Source organism: Berghia stephanieae, chromosome 3, assembly GCF_034508935.2.
Source record: "Berghia stephanieae isolate SIO BIC M18660-M18661 chromosome 3, UCSD_Bste_1.3, whole genome shotgun sequence".
Lineage (NCBI taxonomy): Eukaryota > Metazoa > Mollusca > Gastropoda > Nudibranchia > Aeolidiidae > Berghia > Berghia stephanieae.
Window position 1 is genome coordinate 86850338 of NC_088362.1, and position 25354 is coordinate 86875691.

At 35.3% G+C, this 25354-nt stretch overlaps 2 protein-coding genes across 7 annotated transcripts in view; one reads left to right on the forward strand and one right to left on the reverse strand.

Moving 5' to 3' along the window:
- The first annotated feature begins 5 nt into the window (after positions 1-5).
- On the forward strand, positions 6-16324 carry LOC144968717 (RWD domain-containing protein 4-like). 2 transcript variants are annotated; one of them, XM_078907328.1, is made up of 7 exons: positions 11-293; positions 2727-3011; positions 7460-7540; positions 8952-9061; positions 9981-10026; positions 11378-11488; positions 12406-16324. In XM_078907328.1, exons 2-7 carry the CDS (start codon positions 3009-3011, stop codon positions 12607-12609), a joined length of 555 nt encoding a protein of 184 aa, XP_078763454.1. In that variant the 5' UTR covers positions 11-293; positions 2727-3008; the 3' UTR covers positions 12610-16324. The 2 variants fall into 2 exon arrangements, with proteins under 2 accessions (XP_078763453.1, XP_078763454.1); XM_078907327.1 differs by lacking the exon at positions 2727-3011 and having other exon boundaries at positions 6-234.
- Positions 16325-23197: 6873 nt separating this feature from the next.
- The window catches only part of LOC144968718 (stromelysin-2-like), a 68468-nt gene continuing 66311 nt past the window's right edge, over positions 23198-25354 (reverse strand). For all 5 annotated transcript variants that reach the window (XM_078907332.1, XM_078907331.1, XM_078907333.1 and 2 more), the window contains exon 12: positions 23198-24377. In XM_078907332.1, coding sequence (XP_078763458.1) covers positions 24296-24377 — 82 coding nt within the window. In that variant the 3' untranslated portion in view covers positions 23198-24295. The remainder of the gene's footprint in view (positions 24378-25354) is intronic.

A 25354-nucleotide genomic window follows, 5' to 3' on the forward strand; every position in this document is an offset into this window, starting at 1 on the left:
CTACCAAACAGGGGAGATCATCCATAAATCAATACAGTAACACAGGAGTATCAATCAGCCTCAGACAGATGTTTGCATTTTGCATTCATAGAACGCATCGTTCATAGAAACTGAACAATACATTGACAAATATTTGTTTTATTGAGTGCTTTGGTCGTTGAATAAATGATTTTTTCCTTGACACCATAATCATATTTAATTTCACAAGAAATGTCTTCAAATGAGATGCAACAGGTGAGGAGTGAGCGTCAAGTCCAATTCCATTTGATTTTTGTCTCTAGGTTATATAGAGAGCTGCGCCGGTGTTACCAATACTTAGCTTCTATACCAGGACAAATCATTCGTTTGGACAGAAAAATAAATAAAAAACTTTCCGCTTACCGTCAAAAGCAGTTTAGATTTGAAGATACATTTGTTTTCTATCAAAAAACATTCGGTACTAGACAATCCTTGATGAATTTCAAAAGTTGTGTTTGAAATTATATCCTAAATATTTTCATGGTTCATTCCTCGCGATATCGTGTGGGTTTCCATCTGTTACTACGTCTGTCTGGTGCCGGTGCAGTGCAAGCAAAACAAAGGTTTTTAAAAAAGTTTATTGAGAAAAAGATGCGGAAAAAAGTGTCCCTAGATAGGTATGCAATTTGGTGCATTAGTGCAGTAAAAATTGGTGCGCAAAATTAGTTCGTAGCGGATGCGAGACTGTGTGTGTGTGTGTGTGTGTGTGTCAGTGTGTGCGTGTGTATGTGTGAGTGTGTGTGTGTGTGTCTCTTTCTTTTTTTGGGGGGGGGGAGTGCCTACGTACACGGTAACGGGGCATCTAGCCTCAGGATCTACGTACACGTAAACTGGTTTACCGTTGCAACACAAGCAAAAGATGGTCCTCGCTGTCGTGACCGCGCACGCTCGTGTGTTTGTGTGTGTGTGTGTTATTTTTTTAAAAATCAAAACAATTTTAACCATTAATGGCGAGATTCCATTTTACACTCCCCAAGCCCAAACTCCAGATCTTAGTCTTAATGTTATCATTAAAAGACAAGCTTTGCGATTTATAGTTTAATTGAAGCCCGAGTCGAAATATACTCTTACTACTGCTCTCTTGGTGGAAACGATTTATTCTGCATAAGCAATCTGGAGAAAAAAATCAGTGTCACTGTAAAAGGGTAAAATTTCACGAAGTACGCACCGTGAACACCACTGTAACAATCCTTTGATCTACGTCATCAGGCAACCCATTGTTTCTTTCATCTTTTCCCATTCCCCCTTACTATCCCCCCCCCCCCCCCATTCCCCCGCCCATCTCTCTCTCTCTCTCTCTCTCTCTCTCTCTCTCTCTCTCTCTCTCTCTCTCTCTCTCTCTCTCTCTCTCTCTCTCTCGCCATAGTGTTATCCCTTCCCCTTCCCATCTCATTGTAAAATGAAAACGTTCTGCTGTTTGCAGATACATGTATGATTGTTTTGTTTTTTCTCTCTCACTAGGCATTTGAAAAAAAAACAAAAACCTGAAAAAAAACAAAAACAACTTAACCTTTTAAAGGCGAATATCAATCTTACTTGGACCAAAAATAAAATCTTACCGTTTTCATCAAAAGACAAAAAACAAAATACAATTTAAAAACATGAGCTTTTATATAGGCCAATATCCACCCAACGTGCTCAAAGCGCTTTTTATCAATATTCTTACTGCTCTTATGGTGGAAACGTTTTTGTTTTTCTGCGTTAAAAAATAATATAAATGAAGACTATTATTTGAAAACAAAAAAATCAGTGTCACTGGCAAAGGGTTAATTGCAGTACTCCTGCATCCTGTGAGACTCTTACGGCACTTGCTAATCATAAAAAAGGAAATAGCAGCAACCAACAATACTAAGGTGAAAAAAAAAAATGAAAAAAAAGGTTGGGGGGGGGGGGGGGGGGAGAGCAAACCCAGTAGCAAAGCAACCTTTTAGCGGCGAAATTCGATCTTTGACCTAACACCAAATCTTCTATCGTCAAAAGACAAGTAACGGCAAAACGATTATAGACAATTGAAGTCCGAGTTGCGATAGTCTGACTGCTCTCTTGGTGGAAACGATAATAAAGATAAAAGCAAACTATTATCTAAAAGCAAAAAATTAGCTTCGCTGTTAAGGGGTTAAGAACACCTGCAACTGCCAGTATCCTTGAGATGCTCTACGTCACCAAGGTCACCAAGCGACACTTTCGTCGGCATGCACACCCCCCCCCCCCCCTCCACTCTTTCAAGGTGGTGGTGGCGGCGGATAAAAAAGGCCTTTTTCTCTTTCATTCAATCAACTGGTCTGCTGGTGGACCCTAGGCCTCTTTACAAGTACAAGAAATAATACTCACTTTTTTTCTGCTCCAACGAAAATATCTACCCCCCACCGGTCTAATTATTTGTAGCAGACGTCAAATTTCTCAAAACGGTCACGTGACACTGTAAAAACAACACAGGAAGTCCATGAAAGCTTATTTACGGCATTTCCTTTGAACCGTGTAAACAACAAAATTTCGTTTTCATTCGACTCAACGGGTCAGATTGGCTGGTATTTTTTTAACGAACTAAAGTTCTGAAAAATCAAAATGTTTCTTAGAAAGTTGAAAGATGCTAGTTTTTGAAACAGAGGTAGGTTTTAAAAAAAAATCTTTATATTTTACGTGAATGCATGCTCAAGGCGAGTTGGACGTGCAGCGGAGGTTGGTAGGCCAAAGGCCCACCTCTCTAGATAGAAGCAGAGTTATTCAATTTTTTATGCCTTAAAAACACCCCAAACATTACTATAACTATAACTATAACTATAGGAATCAGCCTGAAATTGGACACCAGCTGACTGAAAAAACGAAAGAGGATTCCCCTGAAACACTGTGACGTCACGAGGCTAGGAGCAAATGACCGACACTGACCCGGCAGTCCAAGCTGAAATGGCGTTACTTTGGTAGATTTTGAAATGAGTGTGATTTTATGGAATGCTCAAAGGGTATCCTGGAAGCAGTTTTGAAAGTTGAAAATGGTATCATTTGAAAGGAAAATGATTCAATTTTATGATTATTTATGTTTTAAGGGAATTTTTTCATGAATGATGATAAACGGCTTGATTTTCTTGCCCACTAAAATTAAGCTTTCCATTACAATATCTTCTAATTGAATTTAACTCTTTAAGATTCTACCCGACAAAAACCGACAACGGCATAATATTCATGGGCGGGGTGGCCAAAACTGGCCTCAGTAAGTAAAATCCAATCGTTGTGAAGGAAATGACAGGCACTGTCACTGTCGCATGATGTTTTCAGCTTTGATTTTTATAGATTTGCCGGCAGAAAATGAAATATGTTGTAGAAATTGCGATTTAATCCTATTTTATTTGCGGGTGAAAATCATTGACATTGCACTTTGTTTGGTAAAAATCGGGGGAAAATTACAGCTTTGGTGATGAAAAATGACGTTGGTACCATTTTTTGTAAATTTAAAAAATATTATGAATGATTTATAACTCCCTTATTTGTGGGGCGATTTTGTCATTCTTGGTATCAATTTTATTGTAATAAGAGATAGGAACTTCAGAGTTATTTATTCTGATGCGAAATTATTACTTTGTAAAGTTAACACTAACAAAAGTAGTTGATAAATAAATTTGGTACACCTCTTTGATCGACCGCCACCGTCCATTCGTGGAGAATTGTGAGTCACACGCTATCTTCTCGCTGTCCATGTATTACGCTATTGTTATGCAGGGAATATAACACCTTTTTGAGTAGGCCTAAAATCTAAAAGTAAAAAATATAATTCTGAGGAATTTGAAAGTCACATTGTTGAAATCTGCTTATTTCAGGAAAATCGGTTGAAAACCAACTGTTTTACGAACAAATTTGATTTTTGAAATTGCTTTTATTTATTTTAGCTTTTTTCTGCAACTTTTTTATTTATCGGCCGATTTTCTTGATTTTTATATCATTGTTTATATCTCAATAATACGAGATCAGTGATATACTTTGTTTGTTTCAAATGTAACTAGAACATAATTTGGCTTTTTTACCTATCAACCATGCCTGGATAATTTATTCAACAACGTGGTGATTGTGATGCAACTATGCGATAAGCATCTTCCACTGTTTCAGCGATGACTCAATGTATTGTTGACACGTGAGCTGTCAGAACGACCAACCGTTGAAGCCAATCGTTCTTCAATCAAAAAACTTAAAAACTCACGAGAACAAAAGTTTGAAATGTGGTGATGGACGGACCTATGAAATCGTTTCATGAGTTTAGTCATGAGTGACCGTAGAAAACGAAAAGGCGACTGCAGATATCAAAGGGTAGGCTTATATCATCAAAGGATGTCTACATGATTGACATGGCCATATAGGGAACTCATTATCTACTCCCCCAAAAATAATCTGAACACGAGAGGGTTAAGGAGGGAAATGGTAATTGTACCAAATGATAGAGCATTCAATGCCCTATATTTTGGTATTTAATTTATCCAATTCTGTAAATAAACACCAGAGATATCTCAATTTAACCAAGTCATGGTTTTAGCCTGCAGCTCACAAACGATAACTAGCGGTCACACAGGTGAATGGGAGAACTGTGACACAGATTTAGCCCTTAAGCTGTTTATGCTTGGCGCTGTAACTATTTTTTCAGGCAGGCTATTCCATGTCTCAACAATTCGCTGACTAAAGAAATTTTTGCGGATTTTTAAACGGCAATTTTAAAATTTTTGTTTGGCAAGTTTATAACAGTGGCCTCTTGTTCTTTTGTCCTTGTTAAATGTGAGGCAATCTTCTACGTTTACTTTATAGAGACTGTTGGTCGATTTATAAGTTTCAATTAGATCTCCTCTGAGTCTTCTGTACATGAGGCTAGGGAGGTCTAATGCTCAGAGTCTATCTTCGTAGCTGAGGTTTGAAATTCGGGAACAAGTTTGGTGGCTCGGCGTTGGACATTTTCAATAAGTAAAGCATCTGATTTATTGATGGGGGACCATACACAGTTTCCATATTCCAAGTGTGATCGTATTAGACTTTGAAAAAGAGTGGTTAATATGGGTTTGTCAATATAGTCGAAAGATCTTCTGACAAGTCCCAGGATTCTATTTGCTTTGTTAACAGTCTTTTCACAGTGCTGGCTAAAATTCAATTTGGGGTCCACATATACACCAAGGTCTTTTTCACATAAAGTACTTTCCAAATTGATTTCAACTCCCTTACTATCCTTCATCCTGTAGACATATTGGCTGTTGTTGTTTCCTAGGTGCATAACCTTGCATTTATTTGCATTGAAACAGAGTTGCCATTTTTTAGACCACAACTGAAATGTGTCTAGGTCATCTTGCAGTCGGCCAGCTTCTTTGACATTATTTACAGATGAAATAACTTTGGCATCGTCTGCAAACATTTTTATGAAGGAGTTTACTGCTTCGGACATGTCTTTTACATAGCATATAAATAAAACTGGGCCCAAGACACTACCCTGGGGGATCCCAGATAGAACTGGTTTCCATCCTGATGCTTCACCATTAATCACTACTCGCTGTTTTCAGTTTAGCAGAAAATCTTGCAACCATCCCAACACACTGCCACTAATTCCCTATTGTTCAAGCTTATAAGTAGGCGTTGGTGAGGGACAGAATCAAAACATTTTGCAAAATCTAGGTAGATGGCATCAACCGGCATACCATTGTCAAGCATTTGAGTCCATTCTCCAATACAATCAAGGAGTTGTGTAGTGCAAGAGCGTCCACTAAGAAACCCATGCTGGTTATGTGACAAAAAGGGGTTCATAAAGTTCATATATTCCCAGACGCTGGGATATGTCTGTCAATAAGTGAATATTATGGGGAAGCCGCTATTTTCACCGTACGGACAGACTATTTTCACCGTACGGTGATAATGGTGTAGAAGTAGAAGGCTATATTCTACAACACAATATGAGTGATGAACCTTCCAGTTACCGATCACTTGGAATCTTTCAGTCTAACTGATCACATCACACGCATTTTTGGTCTCTCTCTCGTATTGGTGTTGGGAATTATAATACTACCCAGCTATTGTAGGAATATTTTTGTATTTTTTATTAAGTTAATGATGTGTTTATTTCTTGAGTGTATTTCAGTGGATTATTGTGTATAGATATCTAGCAACATCTCGTTGTAATATAATTAAATTGTAAATTAAGGAATCTGGAAGAACTGAGTGAGACTGAGAATAGTTGTGTGAGTGTTAGTAGTGTTGTGTCAATTAAGTAAGTGAAGTGTAGTGGTGGTGTAATAGTAATGACATTTAGCAGTGAATGTCATTTAGAAGATTAATTTAGATTGCTAGATAAATGGGGATAAATGTTACCCAAAGTCAAACGTCCCAAGCAAAGCCAATGATCTAAATCTAATGAAATTCACTGATGTACAAAATTAATCTAAAATCTAATTGATGAATTTACAGTAATTTACAGTCTGGTACAAAAAGGAAAGATGCCAAATCTGCTTTCTTTCAAGTTTTTTCATGCCAAATGGCTTCAATCTGCAAGTAAATTATTAATCATAGTCCATATAATCACTGCCTGCTTGTCAATTTTATAGGTCTTCTTTTGTTAATTCTAACAACTGTGTCAAGGAAATTGATGGGAATTGAGGTTGATTTTTTTTCCTCAGTGTTTAAATGAGTCAGCGGGTTGTTTTCATCGGCATAATGAATAATGATCTAGCTGACAACTGCTAAACTGTGCTGTTTCTTTTCATATTGTCACCATATTAAATTCAATTTGTTATTACATTCCCATAACATTTAAAGTCTAGGAAAGAGCAGTATTTAAATAATCGTGAAAATATCTCTAATTTACTGAGTATTACAGTCTGAGGAATATATATTAATAAACCGAAATGACAGTTCGGACACAAGTCTGAATAGTCTCCCTTGGCTATTCGGACTCAAACTCCAATGTGCGTGCACATTGGGCAGAGGGTGGAACTGATGAAAAAGAAATAGAAGAAGAGTTCAGAAGAAATTTTGTTTTGCTCATATCAGACTGACTCAGTTCATAACCCCTGCTACAGAACCGTTGCCTTTCTAACACTTAACACTAGCAGTTGAAAAAAGAGATTGTCCTGATTTTGTTTGTCCATCATGTTGTGTTGTTAACAAAGCTTTTCCTTTAGACCACAGTTACTATAACTGACTTTTGCTACTTTTGAAGTATTTAAAATCTTTACTTGTTAATTTCTAACTGGACTTCCGATTGATCAATGATTGTGTCTTTCTTGTCAAATTAAGCGGGTTTAGACTACCTGTTGGTAGCTACTGTAATTATTATTTTGATTTACATCAATTCCATGTAATTATCAATATTTAAAATATTTAAATTAAAAAAAAAAAAAGAATTATACTGCCACAGAAGACTATTCAGAATGAGTTCGAAATGAAAACATCAAGCTTAAATGACTTTACTTTTTTAATTCACCAGGAGGAGAGGGAAGTTCTAATGTCAATTTATGATGGAGATGACTGTTTCAAGCAGATTAGTGAATGTGTTTTTCAGTATAAGGTTTGTAAACAGGATCATGATTAGTTACAATGGATCAAATATTCTGGCATAGCTAGCGCTCTCTCTCTCTCTCTCTCTCTCTCTCTCTCTCTCTCTCTCTCTCTCTCTCTCTCTCTCTCTCTCTCTCTCTCTCTCTCTCTCTCTCTCTCTCTCTCTCTCTCTCCCTCCCTCCCTCCCCTCTCTTTCTCGGGCGATACATTTTTTTTTTTTGCCATCACAGAATCACAGGCATAAAACATAATGCATTGATTGAACAACCAAACACTTCAGGGTGAATTCTTTTTTGTTATCTCTTCTACCCCCTATATCATTTATCCTTTCCTTGAAGCTTTGTGTTGGGGCACTGATAGCTTAGATGGTAGAGCACTTGCTTCACATGCAAAGGGACTGAGATTGAGCTCATGTGAAGTTTTCCCCCCCCCCCCCCCCTCCCTTCCCCCTTGCCCACCCAGCAGTGTTTGGGTAGCTGGGCCTGTTAGATGTAGGGGGAAGTACTTTGCAATAAACCATCATCCTGTCCAAAGGGTAGTAAACAATTGTTATTGTCCATTTCACACTATACAAACTGGGATAAACTCTGGTTCCGTGGGCCTTGTGGCGCTAAAGGGAGCTATAATGTCCTTGCTCTGGAATAAATCTGATGTCATTTGGGCCCTGTCCCACGTCTTGCTGAGAGGGGAACAGCCAGATGAATTATTTTTTTGTAAGAGATTTTATTTTATCCTTGTATGTCGTTTATCAATTATATACACTATGGGGTTAGGTTTTTGATTTAATGTTCATTTTGTAACCTTTGAGTGTATCCATTTTGTTGGGGATACTAGAAAAGTTTACTCTGTTAAGTTCTTTCCCTTATCTTTTGAAAATGTAGTCATTTTATATTTATGTCTGCTTATAATATGTAATGGTATTTGCAAGGTTAAAGTTCAAATCAAATGCAGACAATATTCACATTTTTCTTTTTCACCATGTTCAATGCGCTTCACAATGTCTCTGCCACAGTTCAAATGGTCTGTCAGCCTTCTTACAATAACTGTTTCTGTCATTAATCATGTACTTATTTACATCTGAATTAAATGGGTTGATATATGTAAAATGCCTTACTCTAGGACATAACTCCGAGTTTGAGTTTTGTGATTAATGTAGTCGTGTTGGACAAACTGCATGGATGGAAAAGTATTCGAAAACTAGAAAATCATATTTAAATGTGATCATATAACAATCATTCTATACTATATACAAAACGTTCTTCTTTTTCTGAGCTGTAGTATGTAATCAACTCAACCTTGGTTTTAGATATGATTTGTAGTGATTTTTTCAGTCTCGTGTATGTCTATGTGACCATTGTTGCTATTTGACCAACCTCCAATCATCAACCGATATTTTCCCCTTGTAATGATGTAAATCTCAGATAGGAGAAGATGGTGCCAACAAGTCTTTCATCACAGAAATTTCATGGTCAGAGAGCTACCCTGATGAGCTACCAACAGTTAATTTAGATCTTTTCTACAACAAGCATATGTAAGGATTTGTTGTGTTGTCATTTACATAGAGGAAGGGGACAACAAATTTGAAAAGTGGGAAATGGAATAAATTTGAAGGATTGGGAATTTGTGGAATTCTTTCAGCCTTTTTTTATTTATTTATTTTTTTTTTGAGATTTTATATAGTGTAATATCTACTAAACGTGCTCAAAGTGCTTTACAACGGGTCCCTGGTCAACAGCAACATCTAACATGTAGGACGAGACATGACATCTGATAGGCGATATTACAATTTTGTCGGACAGAGACAATGCTGTTAACGCCCAGGTACTCATTTTACACCTGAGTACAGTGAGATGTGAGTAAAGAGCCTGCTACAGGGACTCGACTATGCGTCGAGCGAGGCTTGAACCCAGGACCTTCCGATCTGAAAGCGAATGTGTCACACAAGCCCTGCGCAACCCTCTTTGAAATCTATTATAGAATGTATATTTAATGTAGTGATTGTCTTTATATTTTATATTATTTTTTATAATTTTAATTCAAATACAGCTTTTTTTATTTGTTTTATTTATTGTAAATTATGTGTTTGCATTTTTATTGTTTTTGTTTTGTTTTATTATTCTTTTTGTTCGTTTTTTTTCTTTTTTTTTTTATTTTGTATTTTTATTATTTTTCGGGGTAGGGGGTTGGGTTTTTTTGGGGGGTTTTTTTGTGTGTGTGTGTTGAAAATGAAATGGGGGGGGGGGGTCTTAAATTTGTTTGTTTTTATTTTCTTTCTCTATTTATCTCCATATTTTTCTTTGTTTTAAGACTCATCAATCAAAAGTTTACTGGGTTTTTTTTGTTTTGTTTTACTTTTTGCACACTCTCTTAGTGGTTACATCATTGCTGTTCAACTTAGTGTTTGTGTTTTTTAAAGTATTTTTAATAGGTTTTTATTTTTATCTCTTCAGAATACAATCAGTCAAAGAAGCAATTCAAGCCGGATTGATAGAACAGGTGAGTCTTTTGTTGCATCTAGCTTAATCTATCTCTATCTCTATCTCTCTCTCTCTCTCTCTCTCTCTCTCTCTCTCTCTCTCTCTCTCTCTCTCTCTCTCTCTCTCTCTCTCTCTCTCTCTCTCTCTCTCTCGATATATATATTTATATATTATCTCACCTTAAAAAAAAAGAGAAAGAGATTATCGCCAACTAATCTGCTTCAGTCGGTGCAATGGTTTCTTCGAGCTATTGTACCAGCTGAAATAGATTTGTTGTCGAAAATCTCTTTTTTTTTTTTTAATGGTGAGATAATAACTATAATTCACACTCCTTAATTGTCGAGCACTCTATATGATCCATGTATATTTATTTCTCACGAATATATATATATATATATATATATATATATATATATATATTTATATATATATATATATATATTATATATATATATATATCCCTCTATTTTTGTTTTTTTTTTCGGTTATTTTCATTTGTTTTTTTTTTCAATTTTTTTAAAGACAGCTTAGTTTTCATCATTATCCTTGTAAAAGAAAATTATTGAGAGAGAGAGAGAGAGAGAGAGAGAGAGAAAGAGAGAGAGAGAGAGAAAATAAGTAGGAGTGAAATATCTGTTCAATGTTACAGTTATCGTTTAACGTTATAACAAGTGTAACTAAATGACAAATTGCCATATTTATGGACAATAACTGGGTGGGGATCCTGACCTCCCATAGTGGGCAGGGAGGTACATGCTGTGTCTTCTATCCCCCCATACCCGTTTTCCAATTGTTACCTGTCATTGTCTTGGAATGAGATTACTTAGTTTTGTCCTGATCCTTGCCGGAGTTCCTTGGCTGGGAGGGAAACAGTCGAATGTATAGTTATAGTTTTGGGAGATGATATTTTTTTCCTTGTAAATCATCTCTCTGTTATGCATTATGTTTAGTTTACATATTATATTATATGATTGGTAAACATTTGAGTGTATTCCTCTTAGTTGGGACCTGTGCTTGTGTCTGGATGAGTAGGTGATTCTCAAACTAAGTACTTTGACGGTGTGCTCTTGGAATCTACATCTGTTCCTTATTTGAACCAGTTCCCCTTTGTCATACCTTTTCTTTTGTGCTTTAATTGTAATTCTAGAACTTTTTACTATCCCATTTTCTTTCTTTTTACTGGCGCTGATATGACCTTATGTGTTGCAAGCGCCGTAAAACGCTTAAAAATAAAAAATAAAAATAAATGGACAATAAAGATCTATTATTATTATTATTATTATTATTATTATTATTATTATTATTATTATTATTATTATTATTATTATTATTATTATTATTATTATTATTATTGTTTCTTTATAATATAGGCAAACGATCTTCTAGGAATGTCAATGACTTTCACTTTGTTTGAGTGGACCAAGGACAATGCCGAAACTTTACTAGCTGATCAACCAGATTCCTTTGTTCCATCTCGCCAGGTAATATTTATTGTCCTTATATGAATGTGTATTTGTATGCATGGAATAGTGCTCATATATGTGTTTTCAATAGATTTGATCTCGATCTTTTCCTTTTTATCCCTTGTACTATATACATGTGTGTTGATTTGACCATATGAACCTTAATTGGCATTCAACAGCATCCTGTTATCAGTGATTGTCGCCATCATGATATGTTGGCTACCCAACAAGGCATCCTATGCAGTTTCATTTTTAACAGGGAATCCCCAAGGTTTCAACCTACTTACTCCTAGTTTTAAAATATTGGACAGTGGAAATAGTTTAAGTTTAAGCCAAAATCAGTTTTGTCAAAATATCTTGTTTTTTAAAGGGTTTTTTTTTTTTTTTGTTTAATGTCTGCAATTTGAAAGCACTAATCCATTACTATTGCAAAATCCAAAAGTAACTTACATTCAACTCAGACCTTGCACTAGATTAAAGGTCAATATATTCCACTGATGTTTTGTTTTGTATTTTTTTTTTGTTTGTTTGTTTGTTTGTGTGTTAATATATGTATAAAAGTTTACAATTTTTCGTTGATTCTTTTAGAGTTAGAGATAACCCCTTTTGAGAGGCAATGAAAGATATCAGTTTTGCAACATGTTTTAGGGGAATCCAAACTACAGTCGTGTCTCTCTACTCTTATCCGGAACTCCACAATCCAGATGTCTCCATTATGTGGAGATGGAGCCTGTGGACGGATTTTTTTTTTCTTTATTTGTACACTTTAGGGACTGATTCCACTATCCGGGTGTCTCTCTAATCCAGATAAAATGCTGGGGAGAGAGGTTTTGAGTTTGAGAGATGTGACTGTATTTAAATTCCATTTGCAATAATTATCCATTTGAAGACTGTCTTTCGCTGCTCAACTTAAATTTTGACTCTCTCCACCACAGGCAGATGTGCAAGTTGGTGAGGAGGTGATAAGTGCTGACATGGATGTGAAGATGGTGAAAGAGAAGAAAGAGCAGTTATCGAAGTCACAGAAAAGACGCATAATGGATCGATTTGGTGTCGCTACAGATAGACCGAGGGGCTGGGATTGGGTGGATATCATCAGGCATTTATCACAGACTGGTGGTGGAAAGCAGGATTCCTAGCTATTTGTAAACTAATTAGTTCTATTGTATTGTATTCTGTGTACATTTTATACTATTATCGCTGCTACACTGTCCACTTGAAACCACTTTAATGCGCTGATGTTGTAAGAAAGTCATAATCTAAAATCAGCATGCTTGGTATTTTAAAAGGAGGGGAAAATTATATTGCAGAAGCATATACAAATCTATACTACCATATGCTTACTATACCTGCCCACTTTTACGGATCATTCGTAATTATTTCAAAAATTTGATGACAGAAATGGAAGAAATATTATGGATTTTGATTTCAGAGCAGTATAAGCGAAAATATTTTTTTTTCTGTTACTGCAGTTTTAAGAAGAAAAAAAAATTGTCTTAAAATCTTAAAATTTCTTTAACGCTGCCGCTCAATTCCATGCCCATGCTGAGCTATGCCGGTCGCTAACTCGTAATGGTGGCCATCGATGACAAAGTTTATTTTACGTATAAAATTTTGTATGCAACATTTTTTTATGGTTTAGTTTAGTATTTCTGAAATTGTACCATTCATTTCTAATGAATTTTGTGTTGGTTACTGATTTTGAAATTTTCAAGTAGGCAGGTATGGCTTACAAACATCCTAGATGAATGCTTTTACTGTTGCAACTGGCAGGACAGCTTTGAGAAGATGTGTGCCCTATTCTCCACAAGGAGAAATGGGAATAAGTCATCATACACTTACAAAATTCCTTTTTCTCATTTTGAATAAAGCGAAGTCTCAAGTTTGAGACTTTTTGACAACTTGGAGGGGATCGGCTTATTCTATTGATATAGAGTAAAATATTTCTAGTCAAAATGGAAGAAAGGTAGTTTGTCTGTATACAGTAGTGTAGTTCAAAATGCAGCATTGTAAAGAGTAATTTCAAATGTTTTGTATTTTTAAAAGTTTCATTTCATTATGGTTTACTGGAATAGGTTTTGTTTTTATGTTGTTTGAATGAACAATATTCTGTGTTGATTTGAGAGTATTTCCGTTACAACATTGAGACCATAACTGTTTTAGAGTTATCAGACCCTGAAATAAATACACATCTTGAGTCCAAATCGTTAATTATTTGTAAACCACAATCTTGAGTCTGGTTTTTTGTCAAGGGAACCAGATGTTGATTTGAAAGTCTGAATTATGAAACTGATTTTAATGGTATGCTTTTATCGAGGAGAAGAGATATAGTTTCTTATACTGGAAAATAAAAATTAATAAACTTTGTCATTTTAATTATTTTTAATTTAAATTTAATGTTTGGCATTTATGACACAAACACAGGCCAAAGAGAGGTGGTAGGTCATATGTGTAATTTTATATTAGTTAAAACCTTTCAATTTCATCTTACACCAGCAGTAAAGCTATCACGTGTTATATAGTTTGTTTCTCTTTAATGTCTACAATCGTAAGCTACTCTGTCAAGAGCTACTTTACTTAATTTTTGTCCCGGCCTTGATTTAAATGTCTAGGCATGGGTCCTCTGATCTTCTTTTGTGGGCTGGAGAGATCAATTGTCTCGTCTATCTCCTTATCTGTGACCCACTGTCTCAAAGCGGTTTTATGTGGGGATGGACCAGGTGCTGGAAATGAGTTGATGTACATAAATATGTACCTTCGGGTTCATTTCTCTTCGTTATGTTGGAGAGTAAAAACAATTTCTTCCATTTAAAAAACTATAAGATCATATTTCTTATCATTTTTGTTATTAATTAACTTCTCGGGGTCCCCTTCATCCCAACATAAAACTGTTTTGAGGCAGTGGGTCACATATATTTTTTATATGTATATTTATTGTTGTGACATTAGTACCAAGTGTACAGTTGGTAATAGACACTGTGGCAAATGCAACCACAATGAAACATGTTTGTGGTGGCTTATAGCAGGTGTTTAGAATATTTGACAGGACTATAATTGTAGTGGTAAATTGTTGATTCATATATGCGCAGTTTGTGTGGAATTTGCAATTATTTATATGAGAAAATGAATGTACGCATGTGTGGAATATTTATGTGAAGTTATATTGCTGATGAATAGTAATGGTATATTTCACCATTCCAAAGCAAAAAGGATTTGGAAATGTTTTATCATCATATTAAGATCAATAGTGTCACGGTGATGTGGTTCAATATCATTTATAGCTTATTAAAATATTGCCAATTTTTATTAAATGGTGTGTATGCTATCAAAAGATGAGTTTCACATTGTGCATGATGCCATTTTTTTTATGTCTGTAATATAAGTTTACATTGGAGTCCGAATAAAGTCAACACCATTGGACCAGGAATTTCTTTTTTTACTTTAAGCAAGGTCAACTTTATCTAGATTTAGATAATTTTGATAAAGAACAGAAAATTTGGGACCAACAAGAAGTGTTGACTTTAAACAGAAGTTGACCTTAAGAGTGTTGACTTTGTCTGGAATTTACTGTATAACATCATGATCTTTAACAAGCTGATGTGTGAATATAAGGGAAACATTATCTTGTGCAACAGGTGTTGCATTATTGTATCATATCTCTGTTATTGTGCCTCAATTATTCATTCTCTCATTCTCATCTGATTTAAGTGAAAGGATGGTTCTTGCAAAGTGCCTTACAAAAAAGTATGGTCAAAATTTTGATGAATAATGTGTTAGTATTAGTGCCATTGGAGTAAGATATGATAAGTAAGTGAAATTTGAACATTCATTGTACATTCCACAGATTCACCATGCTCAATGCACTTCATAATGCTTAATTAATTTCTACAGTATGCCATAGGTCACCAAATTTCCTTTTCATACGTTGCTAGTTGCCTGCTAGTCGTCTATTTTTCACTACCACTCTTACTACAATATCTGAGACTTCTTATAGTCAAGAATTCATTATCACTTCAATTGAATGGGATAAGGTGTGTAAAGTTCTTTACCCAAGAAGACATCATCAAGGCTGTGCTTATTGCCATCCATCCAATCACTGATCATGCTCAATTTTACTGCACTTTTATTACAGTTCAAGACATTGTATTGCTGATCCTCTAATGCCACTTAAGTTGTATCAGATGAAAAACCGCTAATGATTGTTATGAATTTGATTACATGGATAACACAAACAAATCACTCACAACTTCACAGAGGTGCAATCTTCTCTGAACTCTGAAGTTGAATTGGGGCAACTCTCTTTTTTCATCCTATCAAATCTACTTGATATAGGGTGGAAGAATAAGTTGACCAAAGTATGTAACTGTCGTGGAGCAGTGCTGACTTCGAATATTTCACCATAAACAATAATATAGTTTAAGTATATTGTTGACTTTGTAATGAGCTTAATGACTTTCTGTGTTATTGTTAATGTAAATTGAGTAATGTCTATTGCAAAACATTTCAAATTATGTTTTCATCATCTTAAAATAGTGTAACTACTATATCTCTAGTTGTGATTTAGAAAATAGGAAATTGTAAAAAAAAAAAAAAAAATTGTTCAAAACTAGCTCTAGCTTATAAGTAATAAATTGTTGGCTAACTTAGTGCATAGTTCACCGACAAGGTCTTTCATCAAAGTCATGCTGTAGTTTGTTTGGTTTTTTTTTTCTTTATTATTAGATACCTCAGGGTTGTAATGTTGCCACTTCTTTGTTTGATTGTATAAGCTGTATCTCAATCAAACCACCAAATTGTGTTACAATTTTCATGCTGTGTAAAATTATAGCCATTAAAACGAACGGAAGAAAAGCCTGATTTGTGTTGTATATTTTTGTTATTATCATTATTTAATTTCAATTTTCATTTGATGTTGAAAATTATAATTCGATTTTTATAAGGATCAATCTCAGAGGTTTTGACAAAGGGGGCAGCGTGGCTCAGTGGTATGGTCTTTGCTTCCTACCCGAAAGGTACCGAGTTCAATCACCCGCCGCTGCATTGTGTGGCCTTGAGCAAGTCACCTCGCCCTAGCTCACTTTGCGGCGCTCCTCTGTGGCTGACGGCCTGGGTTATTCCAGTCTTCCCTTGGAATAGACCCTAAAGACAAATTTCCCCTTGGGGATGAATAAAGGGAATTTTTTTTTTTTTAAAATTTATTTTAAAATACATATGTGCAGCATCGTTAGACTTTCAACACTGGGTGGGGTTCCTGACCTCCCATCGTGGGCAGGGGGGTACATACTGTGTCTATCCCCTTATATCTGTTTTCCAACATGCTTTCTGTCTTTGTCTTGGAATAAGATTAGATGGTTTTGTCCTGGCCCTGGCCAGAGTCCTAGCTGGGAGGGAAACGGTCAAATGCATAGTTTATATTTTTATTTTCATTTTAATAATGTAGCTATTTAATATATTCTCATTATTGGTGATTTTGTGCTTGGTGTTGTCTTCCGGATGAGACTTCTAGGGGATCTCAAACTAAGTACATTGGTGGTATGCTCTTGGAATCTACATCTGATCCCTATTTGTTCCCAGTTCCCCGATGTCTTACTTTTTCTTGGGTGCTTTTTTAATTGTAATTCTAGAACTTTTTACTATCCCATTTTCTTCCTTTTTACTGGCGCTGATATAACCTAAATCTGTCATCTGCATTTTTTGCCAAATTGGGACCTAAGATTTGCCAAAATTTGCCCAAAAAAACCCCCAAAATTTGCCAAGAAATTTGTCAAAAAGACCAAAATTTGCCAAAAAATTTGCCGAGGAGAACTAAGCGTTTCAGTACAAATTAACACGCAATACAGAAAAAATATATATAAAAGACAATTTATTACATTTAAGGAGGCTACATTTATTACAAAGTTGTTACAAAGATTTTAAAGGATCATTATCCGTAGAGAGTAGCTTCCATTGGTTTGGGCCCAGGCAAAGCTGCAACATTTCTCAAGTTTCGCACTTTTTTTTTCGTTATTTTGTTTTCGCTTCTTTTTTCCCCCAAAATTTGCCACGCGATTTGCCAATTTTCCCCAAATTTGCCACGATTTGCCAATTTTGGGAAATTTGCCAAAATTTGCGGATCGCCCTGATATTTGCGGCCGCAAAAAATGCAGATGACAGCTAAATGTGTTGCAAGTGCCATAAAACCCTTAAAAACAAATAACTTTCAACATTCATCCAATTATTTAAATTCAAGTGATGATCTGTAAAATTCATCATAAAATGATGGAGGAAAAAAAGTTTCAAATCTTTGGCTGAACTCCCTTTTCATCATCTTAAAGGTTATTTTTTTTAAATCCACCAGCCAGCAAACTTTTATTTTGGACAGAGCCTACCTATAAACATAGGAGTTATGAAAACATATCAATTTCAGGGTCTTCTTAAGGTTTTGAATCCATAACCTTTGATCAAAAGGTAAGAGACATAGTCTTTTCTCTTCATAATAATAACTTGAGCTCTAAAAGCCCTTTACAACGGGTCCCGAGCGACCAGCAACACTCGACATGTTGGATCTGGGTGGGGTTCCTGGCCTCCCATTGTGGGCAGGGAGGCACTTACTGTCTTCTATCCCCCTATATATGTTTTCCAACTTGCTTTCTGTCTTTGTCTTGGAATGAGATTACTTGGTTTTGTCCTGGCCCTGTCTGAGAAGGAAACAGTCAAATATATAGTTAGTTTTGGGAGATGATATTTTTTTTCCTTGTAAATCATCTCTCTGTTATTCACTGTATTATGTTTTGTTTGCATATTATATTTATATATATGAGATGTAAACATTTGAGTGTGTTCCTCTTAGTGGGGACTTGTGCTTGTGTCGGGATGAGACTTTAGGTGATCTCAAAGTACTTTGACAGTTTGCTCTTGGAATCAACACCTGTTTCCTATTTAAATCCCCTTTTTCGTACCTTTTCTTGGGTAATTCTAGAACTTTTTACTTTCCCATTTTCTTCCGTTTTACTGGCGCTTATATGACCGTATGCGTTGCAAGCGCCGTAAATCCCTTAAAAACAAACAACATGTTGGTGCAACTACAATTGTTTGTTTGTTACCTTTTTTTTTTCTTTTTGTCTGCATAGACAATGCTGTTACTGGTACCCGTTTTACACAAAGAGTGCTATGAATATGAAAGAATGTGAGTAAAGGGTCTCTAACTAGGAACCTGCATTCCAAAGGCCACAATATGCCATAGTATAGTTGTGGAAAAGTAACATTGATCACAATACAGTGTGTTAAAATATTTCTTTCTCCAAACATTAAAATATATGTCTGGTCGAGTGTCAAGTTCATGCTTAATATAATGGTCTCTCGAACTTGTTCTATGGTATTGGTGAAATTGTTTTTTTTTTTTAAGTTTTCATGAGGAAATGATACAAAACTCAGAATATGAACAAGACATATTGATTTCATTTCAAATAATATTTTTTAATTTGAAATAATCAAAATACGAGTTGTGTGGATTTCATTTTTCAGGCATTTGTATAATATATTAATGAAAGAAGCATTTTTTAAAAATGTATTTAGATTCTGTAACATAAATGTTATAAAGCACCAGCAAAAATGGTAGTGCTTTCCCATTGCTCAAAGTAGGGTGAACTCACAGACCTACCACAAAGACAGATTTAATCAGATTTTTTTTTTTTTAAGTCAAAATTGGATATAATGATTTTTTTAAAATCCGGATTCGGACTCTAGAGGGAAAACATTTTATTTTAAAGTAAGAAATGAATGCGTGATTAAATGTAACAACGCTATAATTTCAATGATTAAGGATTTTGGAGGAACAATTCATCGAAATAAGGATTGAAATCACGCTTTGTGGATTGTTAGATTTTTATTTTCTTTCTTGAAATTCAGATTTCTTGTCCACTGATTTTCTGTTTATCATGCGGCAAGGTGTGAAATTATCAGCAATTGACCTTTCAGTACAAATGAGATGTAATTAGGAAAAATTACTCAAGATAGAGATATAGTAATAGTATAGTTCCATCATTTAGAGAAAAAAAATTGGACAACGAATGACATATTTTAAACACGTGGTGATCTGCCGTAAACCTGTCACTAATATAATGAAAATACATTGAGTCCACACATTTTAAATTATATTTGGTCACTTCAGCCATGTTCCAATTTTTATAGAATTGACAAATATTTAGACCAGTATGATGCATATTACTATTACACTCACACATTGTTTGTCTTAAAGGGATTTATGGTGGTTGCGACACATTCATGTCATTTCAGCGGCATTTAAAAGACAGAATCAGAAAATGGGATAGTAAAAAAGTCTTGATTTATTAAAACCATACGAGAATAAGGAAGTAAAATGGGAATGGTTGAAATAGGGAACAGGTGTAGATTCCAAGAGCACACATTAAGGTTTGAGATCACCTAAAAGTCTCATCCAGACACAAGCACAGGATCCTACCAAGAGGTATTCACTCAAATGCTGACAAAACATGCTATTCAAAATAAACAAAAAATATTACAGTTCATAACAAGGTGATGATTAACAAGGAAATAATATCATTTTCCAAAACTAATACGTACCGTAAGTAGGTACTGTACTGTAATATACATTTGACTTTCCCTCGCAAGGACTCCAGCCAGGGCTGGGACAAACCAAGTAAACTCATCCCAATTCCAAGACAACGATAGAGAGCAACACGGAACACAGATATGGGGGATAGAAAACAAAAAGTGACCTCCTGCCCACCATGGGAGGTCACAAGACCCCACCCAGATAGTCAAAAATGATTATGTTCTACACACTAGTAGCATCCTACAGTTCAAAGGCAAATCAACAGATGCTTTATAAAAATGAAAAATAATTCACAGGTTTTGTGGTCTAAGAGTGGGTTTAATGAATAAATATCAATATTTGTGCTGCAGCTACATCTCTCTCTCTCTCTCTCTCTCTCTCTCTCTCTCTCTCTCTCTCTTCTCTCTCTCTCTCCTCTCTCTCTCTCTCTCTCTCTCTCTCTCTCTCTCTCCCTCTCTCTCTCTCTCTCTCTCTCTCTCCCTCTCTCTCTCTCTCTCTTTGACATGAGACGGCTCTCTTTGACATGAGGCGGATACAGGGTAAGAATGTGTGAATTTGATATTGCACTAAAAAGTAAGACGTCTGTCAAATATGTCGCTCTGCCTTGAGTCAGCGGTAGTGTTTCCATACTGAATTATTTTAGGACATAATCTTATCATGAGTATTTTCATCAAGCAATTATTTGATAGGAATTCATTGAAATAATCTTATATGGCAATCACTGCTTTTCTCGTCACAAATTTATTTTAATGTAACTTTTTAAACCAAATTCAGTTGGGGTTTTTTTTCGGGAAAAATATGTCCATGTTGAGTGTAAGGAGAAAGTGAATCAATGTATTTTATAGCTTACAGTATTTGTTCAAAAATGCCTGTCATTACGGTGTCATAATGGATTCATAGTTTGAGGATGAAGATTATTGCACAAGAGATATTGCGTCAGTTTCATTCTCGATAATAAAATAAAGAAATGATGGTTTTAGGTATTACTTAAGTTTTAAAAAACACAACAATAGTAATAATGCATTTATTTTATCAAAATTTTAATATAAAGAAAAGGAAGAAGATGAACGTAGGAAAACAGTCAACACGATTAAAGACACAATAGTATCGAAATAAAAGGAAAATAAATATTCATAGATATGCCTTTTTAAAATCAAGATTTCTTCAACATTTTAATTTGTAATGAAATATAACATTAAAATGCGTTTCATTTCAATAGGGAATGAGATTAGCGGAAGAATAGCGTCCCTTGATTGGACGTCACAGGCGGAAAAGTTATTAGAGAGAGAACGTCGTGTTGGTTCTGCACATGTGTCTCTCGTCCTCCGAGGACGAGAGACACATGCGCACAACCAACATGACGTTCTCTCTCTAATAACTTTTCCGCCTGTGACGTCACAGACTATGGGTGACGTCCAATCAAGGGACGCTACTCTTCCGCTAATCTCATTCCCTATCCAATCTTTTGTAAATAGCACCATGATAATTTATAAGATTTTGAAAGGCATTGTAAATTGTAAGTCACAATTAATCTCATTGTAAACTCAAGGAGAACATATTTATAACCTGGTACATCAAGACTAGTGAACTGGATGGATAGCTGGAAAAGAGAATGTTTGGTTAAATGTGTATTTTGTTGACGATGAATAGGTTCAGAAACCAAACAAAATATCGTTCTTTTTTTTTTTTTTGGGGGGGGGGGGAGGAGGGGGGATTTAATTCTTATTTAATATAAAGCATCTATAATTTAATTGAATTTGATTGGTTTTAAATGACGTGTTCGTTCAGATTTGCAGGTTTGATAACCCAAATTGTTATGGTTTTCACATTATTAGTATCTAATGGAAAAGCTCTCAAACCAACACAAGGTATTGTCCATGACAACAATGTTAAATCAGGCCCATAATTGCATTCGGTTATCAGACCTGCACATATGTAAACCTAGGTTTTAAATGATTCACAGCACCTTGCCCTTAGTCTTATGAGTAAATATACCGAATATGTCTTAATATGAACGTACACGCCTTCAGATATCCACGGATTTTTTATTTTGTTGTCATTTGGAAGTTTTGCTCATTTTCGTGGAAAGAGTTAATGCCGCAGAGATAAATCACAATAATAAAGGATATACAATATACAGAAAACAATGCATAACGTAATTGCAGTGTTATAAAATTTGACATGGAGGTCTAGGAGGGGCTAATAATAACCCTCCCCCTCCCCCAATTTTTACAAGCAGTATGTCAAGATAATCTGAAATTGTGAGAGAAAAAATAATTCTATCGAGAAAATGTGACCTTATATAAAATTACAATGAATTTTATTGTAAATAAACAAAGCAAAACAAACATATAAAATATTAAAGCTATGAATAATTATATGATACATACATTTATATTTACAGAGCGAATGAAAAACTCCAAATGCATGGCTTACTGTCCTCATATGTGTAGGAATATTATGTTGAGGTGAAGAGTGAAGGAGAAATGACAATTTAAGTTAACTTTTTTTTTTAACGCAAAAATTGGAAGAAGTAAAAAAAAAACGCGTCAAAAAATCGCTCGAGTCAAATTTCTCCTACAAAAAGCGCGACTGTAACGGCTAAAAGCATCTTCCTGTAATTTTCACCACATTAAAACGTAAATAGCAATTTAAAAAACGATATATTTCTACCATTTCTAGTTTTTAAGCTATTTCAATTCTTCACCAGGTCGAAAATTAAAAAGCACCCTGTAGTTACAACAAACTTTTTTTTAAAATATTTTTAAAAATTTCCAGTCATTATTTTCATCAGAACGTCACCTAACATAAGGACACGTTGAGGCAGTGTGTCACAATTATTCTATTTTCTTTATTTTTCTGAAAACAAAAGTCATTCTAAAATTAAGCATTTAAAGGGTTTGCGCATTGGAACCGTTATATGAGTATAATAGCATTTTGTGGCATATGTCTCAATGGCTTTGTTACTCCGTAACAGAACTCCCACCACCACCCCCCCCCCCCCCCCCCCCCCCCCCATCCTTCTCTCTCTCTCTCTCTCTCTCTCTCTCTCTCTCTCTCTCTCTCTCTCTCTCTCTCTCTCTCTCTCTAATCCATTCCTCCTCTTCTTCTTCTTCTTCTTCTTCTTCTTCTTCTTCTTCTTCTTCTTCTTCTTCTTCTTCTTCTTCTTCTTCTTCTTCTTCTCTCTCTCTCTCTCTCTCACTCTGTGTGTGTGTGTTTGTGTGTGTGTGTGTGTGTGTGTGTGTTTCTCTCATCGCATCTCTTTCCTCTATTCCTTTCTTTCTGTCCTTTAAACGTTCATTTAAATAAATATTGCAACAAAGTATTGAATGCATAATAAATAATTATATTTCATGAGCAAAGCAGTAAAAGTTCAGAAAAACAAAGCAGGTACCTTTAACGTTAAAATACTGGCATCCATGCAAAGAAAGACATATGTATTGTAATTATTTTTTTTTTCTTTATAAAAGTATCAGTGTTGAAACGTTCAAACTATAAACTGAATTGCAATTGAAACAATACTACTTTTTTATTTTAAGTAGTAAAACAAAATTTTGATACGGATGAAGTCACATGTGAATATTGATACAAAACAAATAAATGCATAAAATCTCTCTCTCTCTCTCTCTCTCTCTCTCTCTCTCTCTCTCTCTCTCTCTCTCACACACACACACACACACACACACACACTCTCTTTCTCTCTCTCTCTCTCTCTCTCTCTATCTATCTATCTATCTATCTACCTATCTCTCACACACAAACACACACACACACATACACACACACACACACACTCATTTCCTTTTCTCTGCAAGACTTAACGCGGAAGAAACATACTTAAAAAACATGGAATTGATGGCAATGGCACTCAGAATCTCCGTTTTGCTTGGTGTTACTTTTTTGCCCTGAAAATATTATGCGAACATTTTCTTTGAATATTCATTTTGGTTGTTTTTCACGTGATCAAGTAGGCTTTGTGATATGTTTTATGCCAAGTGAATAAGGTATGGAATATCACAGTGCCTAGCAATAAATAAATATATACTGCTATGACTGCAACGTCCTGCTTGAGCATTACGAAGAACGTCCCTGTTAAATTAATTTGAGCTTCATAAAAAAAGTAAATTATTAAATAAAACAATGCACTTCCACGTGCAGAATGTGTGAGCTGTCCTTGGAATGGGCGACGAATTGTTTTATTTTATACTTTATCACACGGGATGAAATTCATTGTGGACTCAGCATTCGTTTCATTACCTCCATGACAGCCGACCAATAACCACGGCTATTAGACACACCAACATGGTAAATGGCTGGTATATCACCGTTGAAACTCTGCAGGGAGTGGGTGAGGTGAAAGAGAAAAAAATAAATAAAAAGATCGTAAAATGGGATTAAATTTCAAAAATTAAAACTTTTCGCGGGCGCTTGTACATGTATAGATAGTGTGCGCTTGGCGAAGAAGCTCACAACATTGCCATCCGAAATTATAACGGACCAACACACAAATGGGTAATACAGTTTAGTGAGAATTACTCATAAACGCGATTGCAAAAAAAAAAACAAAACTCCCAAAAAAGCAATAACAAAGACCCGAGTGACGTCATCTTCATTCTATCTATAGATGGAACAAAATTGACGTCACTCAGCTCTATGTTATTGTTTTAGACAGTCATTATAATGATTAGTTCTCACTAAAGTAAATCAATCAGACTATTAACGTTTACGGTTACACATAGCATTGTGTATAGATAGAATGAAGTTGACGTCACTCTGGTCTTTGTTATTGTTTTTTTGCCATCCGCGTTTATGAGTAATACTCATTTAACGGTATTATCCAGACTATAAACGTTCATGATTACACATAGATTGTGTGTTGGTCTGTTATACTTCCGGGTGGCAATGTTATGAACTTCTTAGCCAAGCGCATACTATCTATAGGTACGTTATATCCGGCTATCAGATGTTGTAAGCATTTTACCTAAACGCATGACATCCATATCATTACAAAGTCATCAAAATGTACCCAGTCTGTATTCCAAGGCATTGAATATTTTATAGTAACAGTACTAATGTATTACAGTTTTAGGTTTATAATCTTATGATTATCCGATCATCTGCGGCTATGTGGTCTAGTGGCATGACACTCGCTTTCGGATCGGAAGGTCCTGGGTTCGAACCTCGCTCGCCGCATATTTGAGTTCTTGGAAAAGACTCTTTACTCACATTCTCTCACCGTACTCAGGTGTAAAATGAGTACCTGGCCGTTTACAACGTTGTCTCTGTCCGAAAAAAATTTGTAACATCGCCTA

Coding starts and splice junctions, on each gene's coding strand:
- LOC144968717 (XM_078907327.1), top strand. CDS start 211: ATGTCTTCAAATGAGATGCAACAG. Junction 7,541..8,951: donor AATGTGTTTTTCAGTATAAG/GTTTGTAAACAG, acceptor TGTAAATCTCAG/ATAGGAGAAGATGGTGCCAA. Junction 11,489..12,405: donor CCTTTGTTCCATCTCGCCAG/GTAATATTTATT, acceptor TCTCCACCACAG/GCAGATGTGCAAGTTGGTGA.